This window comes from Hyla sarda, chromosome 7 (assembly GCF_029499605.1).
Source record: "Hyla sarda isolate aHylSar1 chromosome 7, aHylSar1.hap1, whole genome shotgun sequence".
NCBI lineage: Eukaryota > Metazoa > Chordata > Amphibia > Anura > Hylidae > Hyla > Hyla sarda.
In genome coordinates, this window is record NC_079195.1 from 143,146,161 (window position 1) to 143,171,834 (window position 25,674).

At 42.5% G+C, this 25,674-nt stretch overlaps 1 protein-coding gene and 1 non-coding gene across 2 annotated transcripts in view; one reads left to right on the forward strand and one right to left on the reverse strand.

The window, feature by feature from the left end:
- The window catches only part of CHAT (choline O-acetyltransferase), a 161,579-nt gene that overhangs the window by 14,321 nt on the left and 121,584 nt on the right, over positions 1-25,674 (reverse strand). Inside the window, exons 11-13 of the mRNA XM_056530923.1 lie at positions 16,059-16,181; positions 14,134-14,275; positions 5,909-5,971 (exon numbers count right to left, since the gene is read on the reverse strand). Coding sequence (XP_056386898.1) covers positions 5,909-5,971; positions 14,134-14,275; positions 16,059-16,181 — 328 coding nt within the window. The remainder of the gene's footprint in view (positions 1-5,908; positions 5,972-14,133; positions 14,276-16,058; positions 16,182-25,674) is intronic.
- Positions 6,470-6,576, forward strand: LOC130283655 (U6 spliceosomal RNA). The gene has a single exon (XR_008846776.1). It is a non-coding gene; the product is annotated as a U6 spliceosomal RNA (small nuclear RNA).

Sequence of the window (25,674 nt, forward strand, 5' to 3'; positions counted from 1 at the left end):
GCGAGTATTCCAGTAAGGGGGCCAGGCTCCCGCTGCACCCCCTGCAGCTGCCCCAGCAGCACAGAAGCAGGGGACCGCTGTTTACACAGCTGTCTCCCGCTTCCATGGTCGGCCGGTCCAGGACACATTAAACCTTAAGTGCGTCTGGTGCCAGAAAGTTAAACAGATTTGTAAATTACTTCTATTTAAAAATCTTAATCCTTCCAGTACTTATCAGCTGCTGTATGAATTGCAGGAAGTTATATTTCTTCCTGGAGTTCTTTTCTGTCTGACCACAGTAGTCTCTGCTGACACCTCTGTCTGTATCAGGAACTGTCCAGAGTACAGAGTACAAGGAAATCCCCATAGCAAATCTCTCCTGCTCTGGATAGTTCCTGATACGAACAGAGGTGTCAGCAGGGAGCACAGTGGTCAAACAGGAACTCCTGATAATCTGATAAGTACTGGAAGGATTAATATTTTTAAATAGAAGTAATTTACTAATCTGTTTAACCTTCTGGCACCAGTTGGTTTAAAAAAATGTGTTTACCACTGGAGTACCCCTTTAAATACTCTACGGTTATGGTTAACCTATTGGTTATACTATCAGCTGAAAATTTCAAACATGGCCGACATTTCTTTCCTGGTGATGATCTTTCATTGGGTGATGATCTTTCATTGCACCAGGATGTACATTTACGTCCTGTACATGACGTGAGCACTGGAACTGCTATCAGCAACCAGGGACCACCATTAACCCCTCAGATGTCGTGATCAATACAGATCACAGCATCTGCAGCAATGCAGGCATTTGAATGTAGTATCGGATCGTCTGGGGCACTGCTGCAGGGATCTGATCATCCAACATAGTGGACAGAGGTTCCCTTACCTGCCCCGGCCATCATCTCAGGGTCTTCTACTCTGGTCTGACATAGAGCAGACCAGAAAAGAAGATTGCCGATAATACTCGTCAGTGCTATTCCTGTGCATAGCACGGTTCAGTATATGCAATCTAAGGATTGCTATAAATATTCCCCTATGGGGACAATAAAAGTGAAAAAAATTAGTAATAAAAAGTAAAAGAAAAATTCCCTCCCCCAATAAAAATCTAAATGGCCCATTTTCCTATTTTATTCCTAAAAAAGTGTAAAAAAAATAAATTAATGAACATATTTGGTATTGCTGCGTGCGTAAATGTCAAGATAAAATCAAGATATAATGTTAATGATCCTGTAGGGTGAATGGCGTAAGCGTAAAAAAAAAAAAGTCCAAAATTACTGCTTTTTTTGTCACATTTTATTCCAATTTTTTTATCTTTATTTTTAAAGCATTAAAAAAGTTACATATATGCATAAGTGTACCAATAAAGACTACAGATCACGGCGCAAAAATTAGCTCTCATACAGGCCAGTATACGGAAAAATGAGAAAATGATCATCATTTTCAAAATAGAGCAATTTTAAACACACTAATTTTGTTTAAAAAGTTTGAGATTTTTTTAAAGCAGTACAATTATAGAAATGTATGTAATCATGGGTATAATTTTATTCGTATTGACCCACAGAATAAAGAAAACATTCCTTTTTTTTTTTTACTGTAAAGTGTACAGCGTGAAAATGAAACCAACATTTGCTAAATTGCTGATTTCTTTTAAATTTTCTCACACAAATAATATTTTTTTTTGTTGCGCCATACATTGTATGATAAAATGAGTGATGTCAAGTACAATTAGTCAGGCAAAAAAACAAGCCCTCATATGGGTCTGTGGATGGAAATATAAAAGAGTTATGACTTTTAGAAGACGAGGAGGAAAAAACGAAAATGCATAAATAAAATTGGCCTGGTCCTTAAGTGGTTAAAACCATCATTTGTAGTTAAATTTCACCTGATTGTTTTGCTAGAAATTGTCTGTTTTAATAAACTTTCACATAATGGTCCATATTTATCAAACTGTGTGAGAGAAAAAGTGGAGGGATTTTCTCACAGTGACCAATCACAGCTTAGCTAACAAGCTCTGGTAAAGTGAAAGCTGTGATTGGTTGCTGTGGAAAAATCACGACACTTTTACTCTCACACAGTTTGATAAATCTGGGCCAATGTGTATGGTACCTTAAAGGGGTACTCCGGTGGAAAACTTTTTTTTAAAAATTAACTGGTGCCAGAAAGTTAAAGGAGTAGTCCAGCGCGCACTTTTCTTATTTTATCCGGTCCGGGCTGCAAAAAAAAAGAAAACAAGCTTTCTCTTGCATGCCTACGCGCCCCCAGGGCTCCGGTACAGGTGTTCGGTCGCCGGGCTGTTTGCTTCTTACTTCCTGTTAGCCCGGCACGTCACACAGAGCTTCAGCCTATCACCAGCCGAGGCGGGACATCGCTGCGGCCGGTGATAGGCTGAAGCTCCGTGTGACGTGCCGGGCTAACAGGAAGTAAGAAGCAAACAGCCCGGCGACCGAACACCTGTACTGGAGCTCTGGGGGCGCGTAGGCAGGCAAGAGAAAGCTTGTTTTCTTTTTATTTCAGCCCAGACCGGATAAAATAAGAACCTGCCGTCGGTTAATGCAGACACATTAGAAGACCTAAATAGACCCATATCTGCCCTTGAACTCTTGACGGTAATTTCCTCCTTAAAACCTAATAAATCTCTGGGTCCAGATGGATTTACGGGAGAATATTACAAGTGCTTTCAGATGATCCTCTCCACTCATCTTCTCCCTCTGTATAATTAAATATTTCATAAAGGATACATTCTCCCTGAAATGCTAAAAGCTATAATAGTTACTCTCCCTAAGCCCGGGAAAACTCCAGATAAACCCAAAAATGTTCGTCCCATCTCGTTATTAAATGTCAACTTAAAAATGTATGCAAAAATTATTGCTAATAGGCTGAACAACATACTTCCCTCCTTAATTAAAAATGACCAGGTTGGCTTTATTAAACAAAGGCAGACAGTTGATGGCACCAGAAGATTTATTGATTTGTTGTACCGTGTGGAGACCTGTCGGACGCCTTCTCTGTTGCCTAGCGCTGGATGCGGAGAAGGCGTTCGACAGGATAAACTGGTGCTACTTTGATTTCGCCCGCTCTAAATTTGGTTTGGTTAATAATATCAAAACTGCTGTGCTGGCGTTATATACCCATCCTTTTGCCGCAGTTTTCACATCTGGGTTCCTCTCTAACTCTTTTACCATTACCAATGGGACCCGTCAGGGGTGCCCTCTCTCCCCGCTCATTTTCGGATTGGCAATGGAGCCACTGGCTGAGAAAATTAGAATGAACCCCAATATTTCAGGTATTGACATGGGGGATTACAATCATTGTATTGGGCTTTTTGCAGATGATGTCCTTATTATATGTAGGGATCCGTTAGTCTCCTTACCTAGCATAATGGAGGATTTGAGTGCCTTTAGTGACATCTCCTATTACAAAATTAATACTAATAAATCTCAGATCCTGGGACTAGGGCTCTCTTCAAATGTGATCCAAACTATTAAATCCCGCTTCCCTTTCCCCTGGACTAAAGACTCACTTACATATTTAGGAATACAACTTACTTACCCTTGTAGCAATCTCTTTGAGGCCAATTATTCTACTTTATTAAAAACTTTAAAAAATAGTGTTGCCAATCTACCGGTTGTGGGCGTCTCGTGGTTGGGGAGAGTGGCGGCCGTCAAAATGATGATTCTACCAAAAATATTATACACGTTTAGAAATGTCCCAATTTACCTTCCTTATTGCTATTTAAGAAAACTCCAATCCATCTTAATGCAGTTTATATGGGTTAAAAAGAGACCTCAAATCCAAATGAACTCCCTCTTCCCACCTATTGCAGAGGGGGATATAGGTTGTCCCTCAATTGTCCATTACTATAGAGCAGTACATATGGAGCAACTTAAAAGCATATGGATATATGATACGTCTAAACTGTGGGAGGTAATGGAGACCTCGCTTCTAGGAACACTATCAACCACATCCTCACTGCGGCCTATGTATTTAAGCCTGTTTTTTCTTTTACGCACCAAACCCTGGGGGCCACGCTTCAATGCTGGGACCATTGTATTCTAAAACATAAATTATGCACTATTGATATCCTTCATTCTCATATACTCACCCTAATGGCCCATATCTTTGGACTTAATGTGCTGGGTTGGGTTTCTGGGGGTATAAATTATATTAGTAACATGTGGGACGGAAGCCTTTGCATTCCTTTTGAAACTTATATCTCCAGATCCGCCACGCATTGTTCTCTATTAAAGCGCCCCTAGAATCAGCTGACTCAGAACTCAATAAATGGCTGTACAACACAAAACAAGTAGGACATAATTATCTTGGAGTTATAGCTTTCTCCTTAACTCCACCTTATCAACTTCTACTGTATATAAAACTAGATGGGAAACTAATCTGAATAGCAATTTTACTATCCACCAATAGAATAAAGCCCACTCTATCATACCTACATTTTCTAAATGCATCAGTCATTTGGAAACATCAAAAACATTGTTCTACAGGTGGTACCTAACCCCATGTCATGTGGCCCAGTTCTTGTCTACTTCAGATGTCTGCTGGAGATGCACATTTATACATATATGGGGGGATTGCCCTCAGATACTTACCTTTTGGAAAGGATTAGGTAGATTCCTGTCCCAAATCTGTGGCCTCCCCATAATATGGAAACCTGCCTTGGCCCTCCTTAACATAACTATTGATAGGTACTCCTTTTCCCATAAAACCATTATACTCCATGCACTTATTACGGCAAGACATTCCATTACTAAAAAATGGAAGACGCCACTAGTCCCTACTATTAAAGAAATAGTGCAGGGAAAATAAATTTAAACTGTTGGCATGAATATAAGGTTTCTTGTGCCCTAGATACAGATTCTACCTTTCTATCTAGATGGGATATATGGTTATCCAGCTCCCATAACATAGTGCAAATATGATACCTTTCCTAACTTTCAGGTGATCCGGGTCAATTCTTCTTATACTAATTCACACTTGTTTGCTAATTTATGATATAATCTAAGGCTGAAGCGAGTGTATTTACACTGTTTGATCTTATGTTAACTTATAATTTTTCGTTTGACTATTGATATAAAGATCTATGTATTTGATATTTCTATGCATCCTGACACAAATGACTCTATCTCTACTCATTATGTGCCTTTAGATGTACCTATTGTACCTTATATCTTTACTTCATGAACATTTTTTAAATAAAAATAACTTGTTAAAAAAAAATAAAAAATAAAAAAGCTCTTGTTATCAAGGGAAACCTTTCTTCCTTTGACATAAAGATGCCAGCCACCATAGACATTACATTGTGGGCAGATTTTGTCAAAATCAATAAAAACCTACCAACAAAATTGCGATGTCAGATTTAGATTTTTATTCAGCCATTTAATCAAATTTGTTCCGGAAAACGCAAGAGGTAAACAGCAAAAGATCTATGAGAACTGAAAACCCCCGAAATAGAATTGTGTTGTGTCACTTTTATTTTCATTCAACCTCATTAATGGAAATTGGCTAATATATTAAATTAAATGTCAGGTTTCCTCAGTATTAGCATTTTTGAGAACACTGACATTTTGCAACATTTATCAATGTCATGTCATGTGGGAATCTTAAAGCAACTAATATTTAACTGTACAATGCACTGCATGCACTTAAACTATTTGGAATAGAATATCAGGGGTATAGATTGGATTAACTGGCTCATAAATCTGGACAAATAGCACGACATGGGAGGATTCGGTTAGAGACCAGAGACAATATCATCTAGCACATATTTGTGTTCCTTATATGGACAGATGGCCTTTTTGGTAATGTAACATGCCATAATAATGTTATAATATTTACCATTGCAACTGTATTAATTCTGCTGCAAACAGAAACATTTCTAATATTTAATAAGTGCATTGTAATGACTACGTACCAGAATAGTGTAATTTGTCTGAGCCGCGATAGCATTTCTAAGATAGTCCATTTTCTCAGAATCCTGTAAATGATAAAATGCAGTAAAATTAATGTCACCATGTTGTATAGTTTAAAAGGCTAACATCATCCATATTACTTAAAGTGAAGACAATCTCTGCCCATATGTACAATTAGGGCATATGAATGACATTGTCTTATCTCCAGGGAGATCAGCAGCTGGATTTATCTTAGAGAGTGGTTATCTTAACCTATGAACAAAAGTGCAATATCCAACACTTAGTAAAGAAGGCAAAGAGTTGTACATGCCGAATGTATAGCTTTCTTTTTCTTTATTGAGAATTCACAGTTGGGGGGGAGGGGGGGGGGGGGGTCAAAACAGCCAGTAGGTGTGTTCTCATGGCAGGGCATCAGCCACAAACAGTACCACTTTTTTCCTTCTTCATCAAGTGTTGCATATTCTGAGGCCAATCCTTTCAGCTGAGCACCACCAGGGGTTGGTTTGGGCACTGTGGCTAATAACTACAACTCTAGTGTGAACGTATTAGAAATGCTGGCTAATGTGCTCGCTTCAGCAGCACATATACTAAAATTGGAACGATACAGAGAAGATTAGCATGGCCCCTGCGCAAGGATGACACTCAAATTTGTGAAGCGTTCCATATAAAAAATAAAATAAAAAAATTAAAAATATTTTTTTTTTTAGAAATGCTTGCTAATAACAGGTCTATCTCTGGAACTGGACCATGGATCCAGGCCAGTTATACCTTTTTGTAATCCCGTTCACCTGCACTATAACACAGTGTATTGGGTTTAGTGCTGATGCACTCGCTGTCAGTTTCACTTTACCCCTTTTCCAATTCATGACATACATGAACGTCATGGGTGAGGTGAGGGGAATATGGCACGGCTCACAAGATGTCCGTAATCTAACTAGTAAAATGCCTTTATTAGTTGCGATCATGACATTTAAACATTAAATGGTGTAATCCCTGGTGTCCAAAAGTCCCATCGCTGGGCTGCTGGGGAAGCCCAGGGCCTTATCTGGCCCTCGATGTCTTCCCTGGCTCTGTGATTGCTGACGACTGCCCTTAGCAGTTGAGTGCAGATAACATAGATCAATGTAATGAAATAGCATTACATTGATCTATGTAAGCCATCTAATGATGGGTGGCAAACATTTTTTTTTTAAGTTAAAAAAAAAATGTTTGTAAAAATATAACACCCCCCTTTATACAAATTTAGATCATCCCCCTTTTCCTATTTTTCAAATAAAACACCATAAACAAATATGTTTGGTATCGCAGCCTGCATAATAGTTGGAACTATTGAATTATTACATTCCTGATCTTGACTCCAAAATTGCTTATTTTTGGTCACATCACATCTCAAAAAATATGAAATAAAAAGGGACCAACAAGCCAGACAATTAAAAACTACAGCTCGTGGCAAAAAATAAAAAAAAATAAACCCCAACACAGCTCTTTAGGTGGAAAAATAAAAATGTTTTATAGGGGTCAGAACATCGCAAGAAACTGAGTTTTTTTTCCTCTTTTTCAAGTTTCCAATTCTTTTTTTTAACCATAGAAAAAAACAAAAATTATCCAAGGTAGATATCATTGGAATCGTACTGGCCCATAGAATAAAGTTTGTGTCACGATGCCGGCTGGCAGGTAGTGGATCCTCTGTGCCAGAGAGGGATTGGCGTGGACCGTGCTAGTGGACCGGTTCTAAGCCACTACTGGTTTTCACCAGAGCCCGCCGCAAAGCGGGATGGTCTTGCTGCGGCGGTAGTGACCAGGTCGTATCCACTAGCAACGGCTCACCTCTCTGGCTGCTGAAGATAGGCGCGGTACAAGGGAGTAGGCAGAAGCAAGGTCGGACGTAGCAGAAGGTCGGGACAGGCAGCAAGGATCGTAGTCAGGGGCAACGGCAGAAGGTCTGGAACACAGGCTAGGAACACACACAAGGAACGCTTTCACTGGCACAATGGCAACAAGATCCGGCAAGGGAGTGCAGGGGAAGTGAGGTGATATAGGGAAGTGCACAGGTGAACACACTAATTGGAACCACTGCGCCAATCAGCGGCGCAGTGGCCCTTTAAATCGCAGAGACCCGGCGCGCGCGCGCCCTAGGGAGCGGGGCCGCGCGCGCCGGGACAGAACAGACGGAGAGCGAGTCAGGTAGGGGAGCCGGGGTGCGCATCGCGAGCGGGCGCTACCCGCATCGCGAATCGCATCCCGGCTGGCAGCGGAATCGCAGCGCCCCGGGTCAGAGGACGTGACCGGAGCGCTGCAGCGGGGAGAGTGAAGCGAGCGCTCCGGGGAGGAGCGGGGACCCGGAGCGCTCGGCGTAACAGTACCCCCCCCCTTGGGTCTCCCCCTCTTCTTAGAGCCTGAGAACCTGAGGAGCAGACTTTTGTCTAGGATGTTGTCCTCAGGTTCCCAGGATCTCTCTTCAGGACCACAACCCTCCCAGTCCACTAAAAAAAAATTTTTCCCTCTGACCTTTTTGGCAGCTAGGATTTCTTTGACCGAGAAGATGTCCGAGGAGCCGGAAACAGGAGTGGGAGGAACAGATTTGGGAGAAAAACGGTTGAGGATGAGTGGTTTGAGAAGAGAGACGTGAAAGGCGTTAGGGATACGAAGAGAAGGAGGAAGAAGAAGTTTATAAGAGACAGGATTAATTTGACACAAAATTTTGAAAGGACCAAGATAGCGTGGTCCCAACTTGTAGCTAGGGACACGGAAGCGGACATATTTAGCGGAGAGCCATACCTTGTCTCCAGGGGAAAAAACGGGAGGGGCTCTTCTTTTCTTATCCGCGAACTTCTTCATGCGTGATGAAGCCTGTAAGAGAGAATTTTGGGTCTCTCTCCATATGATGGAAAGGTCACGAGAAATTTCATCCACAGCGGGCAGACCAGAGGGCAAGGGAGTAGGGAGGGGGGGAAGAGGGTGACGGCCGTACACCACGAAAAATGGGGATTTGGAGGAAGACTCAGAGACCCTGAAGTTATACGAGAATTCGGCCCATGGGAGGAGATCTGCCCAGTCATCCTGGCGGGAGGAAACAAAATGTCGCAAATAATCACCCAAGATCTGGTTAATTCTTTCTACTTGTCCATTGGACTGAGGATGATATGCAGAAGAAAAATTTAATTTAATCTTGAGTTGTTTACAGAGAGCCCTCCAGAATTTAGACACGAATTGGACGCCTCTATCCGAGACAATCTGCGTAGGCAACCCGTGAAGACGAAAAATGTGTACAAAAAATTGTTTAGCCAACTGAGGCGCAGAAGGAAGACCAGGAAGAGGGATGAAATGTGCCATTTTGGAGAATCGATCAACGACCACCCAAATAACAGTGTTGCCACGGGAAGGGGGTAAATCAGTAATAAAATCCATACCAATCAGAGACCAAGGCCGTTCGGGGACAGGCAGAGGATGAAGAAAACCAGCGGGCTTCTGGCGAGGAGTCTTATCCCGGGCACAGATAGTGCAGGCTCGCACAAAGTCCACAACATCCGTCTCCAGAGTCGGCCACCAATAGAAGCGGGAGATGAGTTGCACAGATTTCTTGATACCCGCATGACCTGCGAGATGGGAGGAGTGACCCCATTTGAGGATTCCGAGGCGTTGGCGAGGAGAAACAAAGGTCTTTCCTGGAGGAGTCTGCCTGATGGAGGCAGGAGAAGTGGAGATCAGGCAGTCAGGTGGAATGATGTGTTGCGGAGAGAGTTCAACTTCTGAGGCATCCGAGGAACGAGAGAGAGCATCGGCCCTAATGTTCTTATCGGCAGGACGAAAGTGAATCTCAAAATTAAATCGGGCAAAGAACAAAGACCACCGGGCCTGGCGAGGATTCAGCCGTTGGGCAGACTGGAGGTAGGAGAGGTTCTTGTGGTCGGTGTAGATAATAACAGGAGAACTTGATCCCTCCAGCAGATGCCTCCATTCCTCAAGTGCTAATTTAATGGCTAGAAGCTCTCGATCCCCGATGGAGTAGTTCCTCTCCGCTGGAGAGAAGGTCCTAGAGAAAAAACCACAAGTGACAGCATGCCCGGAAGAATTTTTTTGTAGAAGAACAGCTCCAGCTCCCACTGAGGAGGCATCAACCTCCAATAGGAAGGGTTTGGAAGGGTCAGGTCTGGAGAGGACGGGAGCCGAAGAAAAGGCAGACTTGAGTCGTTTAAAGGCGTCTTCTGCTTGAGGAGGCCAGGACTTGGGATCAGCATTTTTTTTGGTTAAAGCCACGATAGGAGCCACAATGGTAGAAAAATGTGGAATAAATTGCCTGTAATAATTGGCGAACCCCAAAAAGCGTTGGATAGCACGGAGTCCGGAGGGGCGTGGCCAATCTAAGACGGCAGAAAGTTTGTCTGGATCCATCTGTAGTCCCTGGCCAGAGACCAAATATCCTAGAAAAGGAAGAGATTGGCATTCAAACAGACATTTCTCAATTTTGGCATAGAGTTGGTTGTCACGAAGTCTCTGAAGAACCATACGGACATGCTGGCGGTGTTCTTCTAGATTGGCAGAAAAAATTAGGATATCGTCCAGATATACAACAACACAGGAGTATAACAGATCACGAAAAATTTCATTGACAAAGTCTTGGAAGACGGCAGGGGCGTTGCACAGGCCAAAGGGCATGACCAGATACTCAAAGTGTCCATCTCTGGTGTTAAATGCCGTTTTCCACTCGTCCCCCTCTCTGATGCGGATGAGGTTATAGGCGCCTCTTAAGTCCAATTTAGTAAAGATGTGGGCACCTTGGAGGCGATCAAAGAGTTCAGAGATGAGGGGTAAGGGGTAGCGGTTCTTAACCGTGATTTTATTAAGACCGCGGTAGTCAATGCAAGGACGTAGGGAGCCATCTTTTTTGGACACAAAGAAAAATCCGGCTCCGGCAGGAGAGGAGGATTTACGGATAAAGCCCTTTTTTAGATTCTCCTGGACGTATTCGGACATGGCAAGAGTCTCTGGGGCAGAGAGAGGATAAATTCTGCCCCGGGGTGGAGTAGTGCCCGGGAGGAGGTCGATAGGGCAATCATAAGGCCTGTGAGGAGGTAGAGTCTCAGCTTGTTTTTTGCAGAAAACATCCGCGAAGTCCATATAGGCCTTAGGGAGACCGGTTACTGGAGGAACCACAGAGTTACGGCAAGGGTTACTGGGAACCGGTTTTAGACAGTTCTTGGAACAAGAGGACCCCCAGCTCTTGATCTCCCCAGTGGACCAATCCAGGGTTGGGGAATGAAGTTGAAGCCAGGGAAGTCCAAGGAGAATTTCCGAGGTGCAATTGGGGAGGACCAAAAGTTCAATCCTCTCATGATGAGATCCGATGCTCATAAGAAGGGGCTCCGTGCGGAAACGTATGGTACAGTCCAATCTTTCATTATTTACACAATTGATGTAGAGGGGTCTGGCGAGGCTGGTCACGGGGATGTTGAACCTGTTGACGAGAGAGGCCAAAATAAAATTTCCTGCAGATCCAGAGTCCAAGAAGGCCACTGTAGAGAAGGAGAAGGCAGAGGCAGACATCCGCACAGGCACAGTAAGACGTGGAGAAGCAGAGTAGACATCAAGGACTGTCTCACCTTTGTGCGGAGTCAGCGTACGTCTTTCCAGGCGGGCAGGACGGATAGGACAATCCCTCAGGAAGTGTTCGGTACTAGCACAGTACAGGCAGAGGTTCTCCATACGGCGTCGTGTCCTCTCTTGAGGTGTCAGGCGAGACCGGTCGACCCGCATAGCCTCCACGGCGGGAGGCACAGGAACAGATTGCAGGGGACCAGAGGAGAGAGGAGCCGAGGAGAAGAAACGCCTCGTGCGAACAGAGTCCATATCTTGGCGGAGTTCCTGACGCCTTTCGGAAAAACGCATGTCAATGCGAGTGGCTAGGTGAATAAGTTCATGTAGATTAGCAGGAATTTCTCGTGCGGCCAGAACATCTTTAATGTTGCTGGATAGGCCTTTTTTGAAGGTCGCGCAGAGGGCCTCATTATTCCAGGACAATTCTGAAGCAAGAGTACGGAATTGTACGGCATACTCGCCAACGGAAGAATTACCCTGGACCAGGTTCAACAGGGCAGTCTCAGCAGAAGAGGCTCGGGCAGGTTCCTCAAAGACACTTCGGATTTCCGAGAAGAAGGAGTGTACAGAGGCAGTGACGGGGTCATTGCGGTCCCAGAGCGGTGTGGCCCATGACAGGGCTTTTCCGGACAGAAGGCTGACTACGAAAGCCACCTTAGACCTTTCAGTGGGAAACAGGTCCGACATCATCTCCAGATGCAGGGAACATTGGGAAAGAAAGCCACGGCAAAACTTAGAGTCCCCATCAAATTTATCCGGCAAGGATAAGCGTATCCCCGGAGCGGCCACTCGCTGCGGAGGAGGTGCAGGAGCTGGCGGAGGAGATGACTGCTGAAGCTGTGGTAGTAACTGTTGTAGCATAACGGTCAGTTGAGACAGCTGTTGGCCTTGTTGCGCTATCTGTTGTGACTGCTGGGCGACCACCGTGGTGAGGTCAGCGACAACTGGCAGAGGAACTTCAGCGGGATCCATGGCCGGATCTACTGTCACGATGCCGGCTGGCAGGTAGTGGATCCTCTGTGCCAGAGAGGGATTGGCGTGGACCGTGCTAGTGGACCGGTTCTAAGCCACTACTGGTTTTCACCAGAGCCCGCCGCAAAGCGGGATGGTCTTGCTGCGGCGGTAGTGACCAGGTCGTATCCACTAGCAACGGCTCACCTCTCTGGCTGCTGAAGATAGGCGCGGTACAAGGGAGTAGGCAGAAGCAAGGTCGGACGTAGCAGAAGGTCGGGGCAGGCAGCAAGGATCGTAGTCAGGGGCAACGGCAGAAGGTCTGGAACACAGGCTAGGAACACACACAAGGAACGCTTTCACTGGCACAATGGCAACAAGATCCGGCAAGGGAGTGCAGGGGAAGTGAGGTGATATAGGGAAGTGCACAGGTGAACACACTAATTGGAACCACTGCGCCAATCAGCGGCGCAGTGGCCCTTTAAATCGCAGAGACCCGGCGCGCGCGTGCCCTAGGGAGCGGGGCCGCGCGCGCCGGGACAGAACAGACGGAGAGCGAGTCAGGTAGGGGAGCCGGGGTGCGCATCGCGAGCGGGCGCTACCCGCATCGCGAATCGCATCCCGGCTGGCAGCGGAATCGCAGCGCCCCGGGTCAGAGGACGTGACCGGAGCGCTGCAGCGGGGAGAGTGAAGCGAGCGCTCCGGGGAGGAGCGGGGACCCGGAGCGCTCGGCGTAACAGTTTGCTTGTCAGGTATTTTTATTTTCCATAGAAAAAATAAAAAAGTAATGGATTTTATAGGGTGAGAAGGAAAAGAGCCAGAAATCTAAATTTGCTGGGTCATGAAGGGGTTAATCATCTTCAATAAAAAAAAAAAATGGTTATAGCATTAAAGGGGTACTCCACTGCTCAGTGTTTGGAACAAACTGTTCCGAACACTAGAGCCGGCGCCTGGAGCTCGTGACATCATAGCCTTGCCCCCTCAAGACATCACGCCCTGCCCCCTCAATGCAAGTCTATGGGAGGGGGCTATGAGGTCACGAGCTCCCAGCGCCAGCTCCAGCGTTCGGAACAGTTTGTTCCAAACACTGAGCAGTGGAGTACTCCTTTAAGGGATAAATATGCACCCAAAGCACCTGAGTTTTGCACCAAATATATTTATATAAGACATATACCGGTATTCAAAATCTACAATAAAAATTTACATTGACAGAAATAGAGTGAATCAGTGACTGAACTGAAGAATGGAACATCCATATGTGTGCAAAAACAATGCCAGAAATGTTTAGGCATACAGTAAAAAGGCTTCATTTCATTAAATACAAAGTAATGACACCATACTTTACCGGTAGAATGATTCATATATTTCTGATCATATGATACTGGTCCGCTTCCGTGGATTCAGTGGAAACTAAGAGACTGCTAAACTTTGATTATCTACACACATAAAAGGCATGCTCTAAGCACAATCTGGTTCAGTAAGGGGTCATTTTGCTCTAAATCAGACTTTTCATATTGATTTTAGCTGGCTTCAATAGGTGCACACTTTTTTTTTTTTTACTGTTTATTTTACAATAAATTTATTGTAAAGGCCTCTAAAATTAAAGAATACATTTTTTTTCCCATTTTTGTTCTTTAGTGTAAGGAGTGTATACTGTTATAAAATAAGAAAATAATCTTACCGGTATTACACTTTTTCCATCCACCAATGCTTTTACAAATGCCAAAGCTTCAGCAGTTGACGATCTTATGTTATCTACCCTCCCCATTCGAAATCGACGAATGGAGGCACTTTCATATGTTGGGACAAGCTTTCTGTGGCATCTGTATAGAGGAGAATAAAAAAAGTACAATACCAAGTGAACATTTTCTCCTTTATCAATAGTGCTATTTGTTTACTCAACCTAAGCATTTCTAATACATTTAGGTGGAGACATTTAGGTAAATGTGACTTTATCCATGCTTGAAAAACTCTTACACATTTCAACAATTTTTTACCATAAGCAAAGAGTTCCTTCTGTTCATTAATGTTGTAATAAAACCAGAAACTGGGTTCCTAATCTATCCAATCCATGCCCAGCCAATGCAGTTATGCCTACATTTCTGCAGGATCATGTACCATGAATAGCCTCATAAGGTTGGATTTTCCCATCAAAGTTATTCAATCTGAGCACAGCTAACCATCTTCATACCTCATCACCTGTAGTGAATGCCCCTTTAGAGGCAAAACTTTATGACACTGTTTCCCAATGCAAAATAACTGTCCCCGACTATAATACTTCATTTATACTACCAATTATATAGATGGCAAATTCCAGACATAATAAGCTCTGATTTAAATGACAGGGTTCCATTGAATAATTTCAGTGAGGAAAGTCTTTGCAGAATTTCCTCTGTGTGAACATGCCATTAAGGTACGTTGACACGTGTTTATTTTGCTGCAGGTGCTGATTTTCCTACACATTGGCCCAGATTTATCAAACTGTGTGAGAGAAAAAATAGAGCGATTTTCCCACAGCAACCAATCACAGCTCAGCTGACTTTGGTAAAGTGAAAGCTGAACTGTGATTGGTTCTTGTGGGAAAATCACTCTATTTTTTATCTCACACGGTTTGCTAAATCTGGGTCCATGACTTCAATGGATCGGAAAATTAGCAGCAGAAAATCTACAGCAAAATACACATGTGAACATTCACTTACAGTGCATCCTACTTTTTGGCTCATGTTTTTCCTCCAACTTTTTGCCCCCAGATGACAGTAGTACAGTAATGTATAATACTGTCTGATCATCTAATGTTCACTCCCATTATTAAAGGAGTATTCCAGCGCAAAATAACTTATCCCCTCTCTAAAGGATAGGGGATAAGTTATAGATCGCGGGGGGTCCGAGTGCTGGAGCCCCCGGGATCTCCTGGACGGTGCCGCGGCAGTCTGCAGGAAGTGAAGTTTCGTCCTCAGCAGAAAGCCGCGGCACACATGGCGTACATGGAGGGGGCCCCATTCAGGAGATCCTAGGGGGCCCCAGCGCTCGGACCCCCCGCGATCTAAAACTTATCCCCTATCCTTCGGATAGGGGATAAGTTATATTGCACTACAGATCTCCTTTAAAATTTAGTCCACGCCCATCTGACTGATTCCCTGAATTGTCAGACAAATAATGAACCCTCATATCTAAGGAACGGGAGGGCTTATCAAGAAACCATAAAAAATTGTGTGATCAGGAGATCCTAAGCTATTTAATCAGAACCTAAATTTTTTTTTGGGGGGGGGGGGGGTTGTGCGGGGGTAGTTGGTTACAGGTCCTCTTTAATTTTGCTAAATGCTGCATGGATTGCATTTTGCATATAAAGACTTGTAGTTGATTTGAGGAAGTCAGGCTAGGTTTTCACGCAGGTTTTTTTCTCTAAAATATTGCCATGTCAGTTTTTTAGCCAAAGCCGGAAGGAAGGACTTATACTTCTTCTTCCTACTGGATGTACTTTTGACTTTGTGCCCAAACCACGGGAGTTAAATGTAGACATAAATGAATAATAATGATAAAAATTTTCAATTTTTTAAAATAAACAATTTATTGGTATACTACAAGTATAGATCATTTTTTACTCACCTGTAAAACGCTAACTGTAGAGATACCTGAATAAAAGCATCTGGACTCATTTTTTGCTTTTTTATAAATTCTTTTCCGTAACCTTTGAATCTATACACGGTGAAATCAAGATTATTCACTATCCTGCAAAAATACAGGTAAGATATGGGTTACATACACATTACTGTTTGAAGACACTTATCTCAGAGATTTTTTCTTTGCAATATTCTTTTAGTTGCTCTTTTTAGGGTGTATGTAGTCATATGACTTATACATATTGGCCCTCATTTACTTAGAAAGCCCCCTCTTTATACCAGCAATGTAAAATAACAACTACACAGAAAACATTTCTTCTTTAATAATTTTAGATTTTTTATAGAACGCAGAGCTCAATCACAGAATCACCAGGAATGTTCATTTTGTTTGCATATTTTTTTTTTGTATTTTCCACATTAAAGGCTTTGGACATCTTTTAAAGCCCCCCCCCCCCCCCCTCTCTCTCTTTGTTTCTCTCTCTTCCTTGAAGGTTTCTCTTCCCCCTTGTCTGCTATGAGACATCAGAAAGTTCTTCTTACTTACTTATCTTTTACTAACTGGCAGATAAATGGTAGCACATTTTTACTGAAGAGAATTCATAAAGTTGCTTCATTGTGCATTAACAACAATAAAAAAAACTGTGCAAAAGTGTCTGTAGCCTTTACACAGCTCTTACCACCAAAGACATTTATGACCTTATCACATATTGCAAGAATTACAGAATTGGTGGAAACCCATGTATCAGACCTTATTTCCATAAATGAATCAGAGAAAACTGGCCATAAGGGACCACATCTTCACTTAACCTCTGTCTTGATGTGGCTAAAGTGGTAAAAACCCTTTAATAGTTTTTTTTTAACTTTTTGGTAGGGAATTGAAGCTAAAAGAAAAATAATTGTTACCTCTCCTCTTGCATTATTGCTGCTCTGGAGATCCCAGCATAAGTGCCTTGATAACAACCGCGGTACATGGGATGATACGCTGAAGGAAATCATTGAGCATCAAGAACGTGTGCTGCACGTAGCAAGTGCACAAGTGCTGAGGTCAGTAATTGCCTTTGTGTATAAGGACATTATTGCAGCTCTTAAGACATGCCCTCCAGATCAATGGTGCTGGTATGACTGGCCCAGAAGAACGTGGAGGGGTGAGTAGCATTTTATTTGTGCTCCCATTCCCTTCTTATGATCATTTTTTTTAAAGATCTGAAAAACCCCTTTAAAATACAATAGCACTTCAACCCCTGAAGATATTTTGCCAGCTGCAAGGCTCTTTATGTGGGGCTTAAACCCCACAACCCCCCCCCCAAAAAAAAAAAAAACGCAAACTCATACAAGGTGAAACTAAGCTTAGAAAAGTGACATTCCACAGCAATGTTTGCTTTCAAAGATAGAGGTAACCGAGAATTTTTGGCATTGCCTTTAAATAGTACTTTATGAACCCTAATTTGTGACATGGCAGTAATGTTAAGTAATTGTACAATTAAAACATTTGCATCATCACAAGTATTTAGAATAATATTGTTGGCCGTTGAAAACATGGAAAATAAAACAAACAGATAAACAAATTGGTTGCTATTGAGAACTGCACCACTCCTCTTTTTTGTAACTTGGGATCATCAACATACCTGTCATCCACTGCTGTCCAGAAAAGTATAGATTGTCATGCCATGCTTGGCAAACTGGAGATGGATAACACAGACAAGCAGTAATAATGCAGTAAGATCTGCATTAACGAAGCACACTTAGCAAAATTGAAGTTGTCCTCCCTCATTTATAAGAACAACGATTACGCCCTCCCACCATGTTTTTCTGAGAAAATATTACCAATGAAAGCTCCGTCAGAAATAATCATACTTTCCCTTGATATAATATGCTGTAGGTATTAGTTTCTAAAATGCAACAAAAGTATATGACCAAAAATTAACTCCTGTCCTGCAACAACTTTGGCTTTTCATCTGCTAAAACAAGCATATTACAGACCAAAATAAACTTTGTCTGTGAGTTGGCTGTGATGGACGTGAGATATGGCTGCTCCCAGTTTGTTCTGAGGTGATTTTTCATTTGTGCCGAATTTATGAAAGGACTTGTGCCTTTTGGGAAAAATTTGGTACAAGACAACTAAAATCACATCAAATCACATCAAAGTCACTAGTGTTGGAGTAGGCCCTGGATATGTGAGTTGTTACACTGGAATGCTGAACCACAATGCTGGTAATAATGGTAGAGAGTAACTAATAAAAGGGAGTGGTTTGGTGTTAAGGGGATATGTGTGCATGGTCTCAGTGAAGTGCTTTGAAGATATGCAATTGGCCAATGAGACTGTATGGCTTCGACTTGTCCATTGGTGATTTGTTCGCAAGCTGGAGAATGAGTGGCTTGTTCACTGGGGAAGTGTTGTTGGGCATGAGACTGGTGTGCCTTTTTATTGCAAGAGAGACAGTGAAAGGGAGGCTGGAATGAGTGAAGAGGAGCCCATGGAGATGATGCATAATGGGTCAATAAGTGTCAATTTGGAAAATCCCTACTCAAGAGATGCCATCATATTAATTCCTTGCATGTTTGGAAAATGTTGCTGGGTGCAGACGGTGTTCTGACTAAGGGAAACTGAGGGGAAAACAAAGTCCACTTCATGATAGTTGAAAAGTATAGTATAGCCCTGAGAAGGAACTGCTTGCAAGGATCTGTGCAGGCTGTCACTTCAGTGTCATGAACTGGGAGTGCTGTTAGCCCATGGAGCAGTCAGCTCTGGGAAATCTGCTGGAAACTGTGGTCAACTGGTACCAGAAAGTTAAACAGATTTGTAAATTACTTCTATTAAAAAAATCTTAATCCTTCTAGTACTTATTAGCTGCTGAATACTACAGAGGAAATTATTTTATTTTTGGAACACAGAGCTCTTTGCTGACATCATGACCACAGTGCTCTCTGGTGACATCTCTGTTTATTTTATTAACTCTCCAGAGCAGCATATGTTTTCTATGGTGATTTTCTTCTACTCTGGACAGTTCTTAAAATGGACAGAGATGTCAGCAGAGATCACTGTGGTCATGGTGTCAGCAGAGAGCTCTGTGTTTCAAAAAATAAAACAATTTCCTCTGTAGTATTCAGCAGCTAATAAGTACTGGAAGGATTAAGATTTGTTTAATAGAATTAACATACAAATCTCAGTACACTTGATAGAAGAATGAAAAGTTGGCACTCACCTGTTTTTCCAGTTCAGCAATATTTATTGCACAAGCAAACAAAGGTAGGAGGGCGGCACTGGATATTCACCGTGCACGTGGATAATAGCAAATCCAATTGTAGAAAAAACTCCCGACTTCTTTTTTCAAATGCTTTATTGTGCATATAACTCATATAATAACGCAAGATGCATTTCGGCTGCTTAGCCTTTTTCAATTGCATAAACCATACTGAGCAAATACAATCTTATATAGTGTCACTTCCTGTCTCACGGACGTCAGCTGAGCATAATTGTGATTGACAGGTATACAAACCAATAGATACAAATGTAAACAAAAACAAAAGACTGAAGTACACGTGGATGACCTGTTTGACTTCCGCAAGTCCCGAACTATGTCATTGTACTATGTATCTGAAATGTAAAAAAGATATATAATATTATTACAATATAACGATATATATGTGGATATTTCAATGTATGTATATGTAAGTAAATATGAAAGTATAATATAACAATATGTAAGCAGATACTATACGGCGGTATGTGAAACAGATAATGAAGCAGTAAAAAATTATATTATGAATTATGTCAGAAAACTCATAATCCCTGTTTAAACCATTCGGTTCAAGTGTGTTCAATTTATGGATCCATGCGGCCTCTCTTTTACGTAATAATCTTTTTATGTTACCTCCCCTTCTGGGTAGATGAACTTCCTCTACCACCTGGAATTTCAACTGCGATATATTATGACCCCTATTTTTAAAATGTGCTGGTATTGGAAAAAGAAGATTTTCGCAGCGGATCGTGGACTTGTGACGGTTTATGCGGTCTCCTATACGTTGTACCATTTCTCCAACGTATAGGAGACCGAATGGACATTTTATAACATAGATAACATTCCGGCTTTTGCAGGTGAAGAAACCCTTAATTGCTATCTTTTTGCCTGTATGTGGATGGGAGATGTAATCTCCCCTAGCAACGTTACTACATTGATCACACTGTAAGCATGGGAATGTCCCATGTTTTTGAGATTTTAGAAAGTGTTGTTTCTGTAACTTTTTATTACTGCCCACGTCAGCTCTTACAAGATGGTCTCTTAAGTTAGGTGGTCTTTTATTGCATATGAGGGAGGGTGTTTTAAATTCCTCTATGTTAGGATAAGACTTTTGAAAGATCGGCCAATGTTCTCTTATGATTTTATCAATCCTATGTTGTTGAGGATAAAAAATACTAACAAAAGGGATTCTCTTGTCCTTCTGAGTTTCTTTATTAGTTTGGTTAGGATTAGTGGCCTCCTGTAATATCCTCTCGGGATATCCCCTCTCTCTAAATGTATCATGCAACTCCTGTAATCGTGTCTGCCGTGTGTTGGTGTCACTGACAATTCGTTCAATCCTCTTATATTGTGACCGGGGAATGGATTTTATTACAGCTGGTGGATGGGCGCTGGTGTAAAATAATAGGTTATTCCAATCCGTCTCCTTTCGATAAAGGTCAGTATGAAGTTTCCCCTGTGCATCTTTAATGACCACCGTGTCTAAGAAATTGACCTTTTCCTGACTTTCTGACATTGTGAATTTCAACTCGGGTCTTATATGATTTATGACCTGAAAGAATTAAATGAGTGACGAATGTGGCCCCTCCCATACGCAAAAAATATCGTCTATAAAGCGTCTCCATGCTCTCGCTTGCATGTGAAAAGTCTATTAGAAAAAACGTGTTGCTCTTCAAAATAAGCCATATAGGCATTTGCGTATGGAGTGGCCACATTCGCCCCCCATCGCCGATCCCCGTTTCTGTAGGAAGAATTGGTCCTCATAAAGAAAATAATTGTCATACAATACAATCTGTAATAACTGAGATAGGAAGATTTTCTGAATATCTGAATATGTACTTGTATCGAGTAACCACTGTACTGCTTCTATACCTTTAGTATGTTCAATGAAGGTATATAAACTAGTCACATCGATTGTGACTAGCAATGTCTGCAGTGTGACCTTGTGTATCTCTGACAGAACCTTCAAGACATCCGTAGTGTCTAGTAGGAATGCCTTCATTTTTTTTGGTCAGCGTCATGACACGAGCCCAGTGTTGCGGCTATTCCGCAACATCAGCCTTAAGACTTTTTTTTTTGCTGATAAGACTATTCAGACTGTGTCTAGTGAGGAGCAGAGTGGGATATTAAAATTGGAAGAGTTGGAACTTAGAAACAAAAGTTCCTTCATGCCACCCAAATCACAGCATGCAGTGGAAACTTTTGTTAAGCTTGTGAAAAATGATGTGGCAACAGTGTCTAAACAAATATTACATGCTGAAATGCAAATGTATAACAATTTATCTGCAGGTGAGAGGACGGCCCTTATGAATCTGATGTCAGACAAAATGATTACTATAAAGCCCGCAGACAAGGGCGGCTCAATTGTTGTAATGAATACTGAGCAATATAAAAATGAAATTTTACGCCAGTTGTCTGATAGAGATACATATGAGCCGTTACCTCACGATCCTCTGAATGCTATACAGAAACGTATTTTTCACATTGTTGATAATGCTTTACTGAATAATATAATTGATAAAAAAATGGGGGAATTTTTGATTAACACCTCACCTATTACACCTGTTCTTTATACTCTGCCGAAAGTACATAAAGATTTACACAATCCCCCGGGTTGGCCGATAGTGGCATCTGTCGACTCTGTCCTATCTCCTCTTTCAATAGTACTTGAAAAGGCATTAATACCTCTGACCAAAAAAACGAAGGCATTCCTCCTAGACACTACGGATTCCTTGAAGGTTCTGTCAGAGATACATGAGGTCACACCACAGACATGGCTAGTCACAATCGATGTGACTAGTTTATATACCTCCATTGAACATACTAAAGGTATAGAAGCAGTACAGTGGTTACTTGATACAAGTACATATTCAGATACTCAGAAAATCTCCCTCTCTCAGTTATTACAGATTGTATTGTATTTCAATAAATTTTTTTATGAGGACCAATTCTTCCTACAGAAATGGGGATCGGCGATGGGGCGAATGTGGCCACTCCATACGCAAATGCCTATATGGCTTATTTTGAACAGCAACATGTTTTTTCTAATAGACTTTTTCACATGCATGCGAGAGCATGGAGACGCTTTATAGACGATATTTTTTGCGTATGGGAGGGGCCATATTGAATTGAATTCTTTCAGGTCATAAATCATGTAAGACCTGAGTTGAAATTCACAATGTCAGAAAGTCAGGGAAAGGTGAATTTCTTAGACACGGTGGTCCTTAAAGACGCACAGGGGGGACTTCATACTGACCTTTATCGAAAGGAGGCGGATAGGAATAACCTATTATTTTACACCAGCGCCCTTCCACCAGCTGTAAAAAAAAATCCATCCCTCGGTCACAATATAAGAGGATTGAACGAATTGTCATTGACACCAACACACGGCAGACACGATTACAGGAGTTGCATGATAAATTTAGAGAGAGGGGATATCCCGAGAGGATATTACAGGAGGCCACTAATCCTAACCAAACTAATAAAGAAACTCAGAATGACAAGAGAATCCCTTTTGTTAGGATTTTTCATCCTCAACAACATAGGACTGATAAAATCATAAGAGAACATTGGCCGAGCTTACAAAAGTCTTATCCTAATATAGAGGAATTTAAAACACCCCCCCCTCATATGCAATAAAAGACCACCTAACTTAAGAGACCATCTTGTAAGAGCTGACGTGGGCAGTAATAAAAAGTTACAGAAACAACACTTTCTAAAATCTCAAAAACATGGGACATTCCCATGCTTACAGTGTGATCAATGTGGTAACGTTGCTAGGGGAGATTACATCTCCTATCCACACACAGGCAAAAATATAGCATTTAAGGGTTTCTTCACCTGCAAAAGCTGGAATGTTATCTATGTTATAAAATGTCCATGCGGTCTCCTATACGTTGGAGAAATGGTACAACGTATAGGAGACCGCATAAACCATCACAAGTCCACGATCCGCTGCGAAAATCTTCTTATTCCTATACCAGCACATTTTTTTAAAATTGGGGTCATAATATATAATTCCAGGTGGTAGAGGAAGTTCATCTACCCAGAAGGGGAGGTAACATAAAAAGATTATTACGTAAAAGAGAGGCCGCATGGATCCATAAATTGAACACACTTGAACCGAATGGTTTAAACAGGGATTATGAGTTGACAAGTTTTATGACATAATTCATAATATAATTTTTTACTGCTTCATTATCTGTTTCACATACCGCCGTATAGTATCTGCTTACATATTGTTATATTATACTTTCATATTTACTTACATATGGCTACATTGAAATATCCACATATATATCGTTATATTGTAATAATATTATATATCTTTTTTACATTTCAGATACATAGTACAATGACATAGTTCGGGACTTGCGGAAGTCAAACAGGTCATCCACGTCACACACAGGTCATTATATTTGTTCAGTATGGTTTATGCAATTTAAAAAGGCTAAGCAGCCGAAATGCGTCTTGTGTTATATGAGTTATATGCACAATAAAGCATTTGAAAAAGAAGCCGGTGCTGGGAGTTTTTTCTACGATTGATATTTATTGCACATACTCACAGCCTTGGTAGGGGAGGACAACAGATGGTAACAGGGGGAGGGGGGGGTATCACAGAGAGGCGAGTGGCCTCTCTGTGATACCCCCCTGTTACCATCTGTTGTCCTCCCCTACTAAGGCTGTGAGTATGTGCAATAAATATTGCTGAACTGAAAGAACCGGTGAGTGCCGACTTTTCATTCTTCTATCAAGTGTACTGAGGTTACGTCTTTTATGTGTCAGAGCACCACTCAATCCACAACCGCAGCAGTGATTTAGTGTCCGTCCGCTCAGAGGTGCAGAAGTAAGCAGTGCCGAAAGTCTTGATTATAATTTACAAATTTGTTTAACTTTCTGCCACCAGTTGATTTAAAAAAAAACGTTTTCCACCGGAGTACCCTTTTAAACTGTTGGGGACAAAGGGCGTATACATACGCCCTTGCGTCCTGGTACTTAAGGACGAAGGGCGTATCCATACGCCCGTGGGAATTTTGGTCCCTGCAGCGCGCCGGGCAGGGACCAGGGTGACTGCTGATATCGATCAGCAGGCACCCCGTGCAAATGCCCAGGGAGGTCATCAGACCCCCCCATGTCGGTGATCGGCGCAAATCGCAAGTGAATTCACACTTGCGATTTGCGCCGATTCCGGGTCATACGGGATCTATGGTGACCCGCTGACCCGGATTATAAGGGGGATCGCGGTTGTCTAAGACACCTACGATCCCCCTGAAGGGATAGGAGTGAGGTGGCAGGGGTGCCACCCTCCTATCCCTGCTATTGGTCGTCAGAAGCGACGACCAATAGCAGATCGGGAGCGGGGGGGTATACTTTTGTTTTCCCCGTCCTGCCCCCCCCCCCACAATAGGCGGGGCAGAATGGGGAACCGAAGGGGACCGGGCGCCCAAGATCCACTTACCCATCCGACGGCAGCGGGCAACGGTGATTGGCGGGCGGCGATGTCGTGCGACAGAAGAGGATGGCTCCCTGCATCGTATGGACCTAGACTGCCTAGACAGCTGTTTGGACATGCTGGAATATGTAGTTTTGCAACAGCTGGAGAACTACAGTTTGAGACCACTATACAGTGGTCTCTAAACTTTATCCCTCCAGATCTTGCAAAACTACAACTCCTAGCATGCCCAAACAGCTGTTTGCTGTCTGGGCATGCTGGGATTTGTAGTTTTGCAACATCTGGAGGGCCACAGTCGGAGATCACTGTGCAATGGTCTATAAACTGTAGCCCTCCAGATGTTGCAAAACTGCAAATCCCAGCATGCCCAAACAGCAAACAGCTGTCTCAGCATGCTGGGAGTTGTAGTTGTGTACCTCCAGCTGTTGCATAACTACATGCTGGGAGTTTTAGTTTTGCAACAGCTGGAGGCACACTGGTTGGAAAAGACTGAGTTAGGTAACAGAACCTAACTGAAGGTTTTCCAACCAGTGTGCCTCCAGCTGTTGCAAAAGTACATCTCCCAGCATGCACGGTCTGTCAGTACATGCTGGGAGTTGTAGTTTTAAAACAGCTGGAGGTTTGCCCCCCCCATGTGAATGTACAGGATACATTCACATGGGCAGGTTTACAGTAAGCTTCCTGCTTCAAGTTTGGGCTGTGGCAAATTTTTTGCCGCTGCGCAAACTCCTAGCGGGAAACTCACCGTAACCCGCCAGTGCAAATGTACCCTAAAAACACGACACTACCACATAATAAAGGGTAAAGCACTACATATACACCCCCTTACACGTCCCCCCCAATGAAAATGAAAAATGGCAGTGTTTCCAAAATGGAGCCTCAAGCTGTTGCAAAATAACAACTCCCAGCAT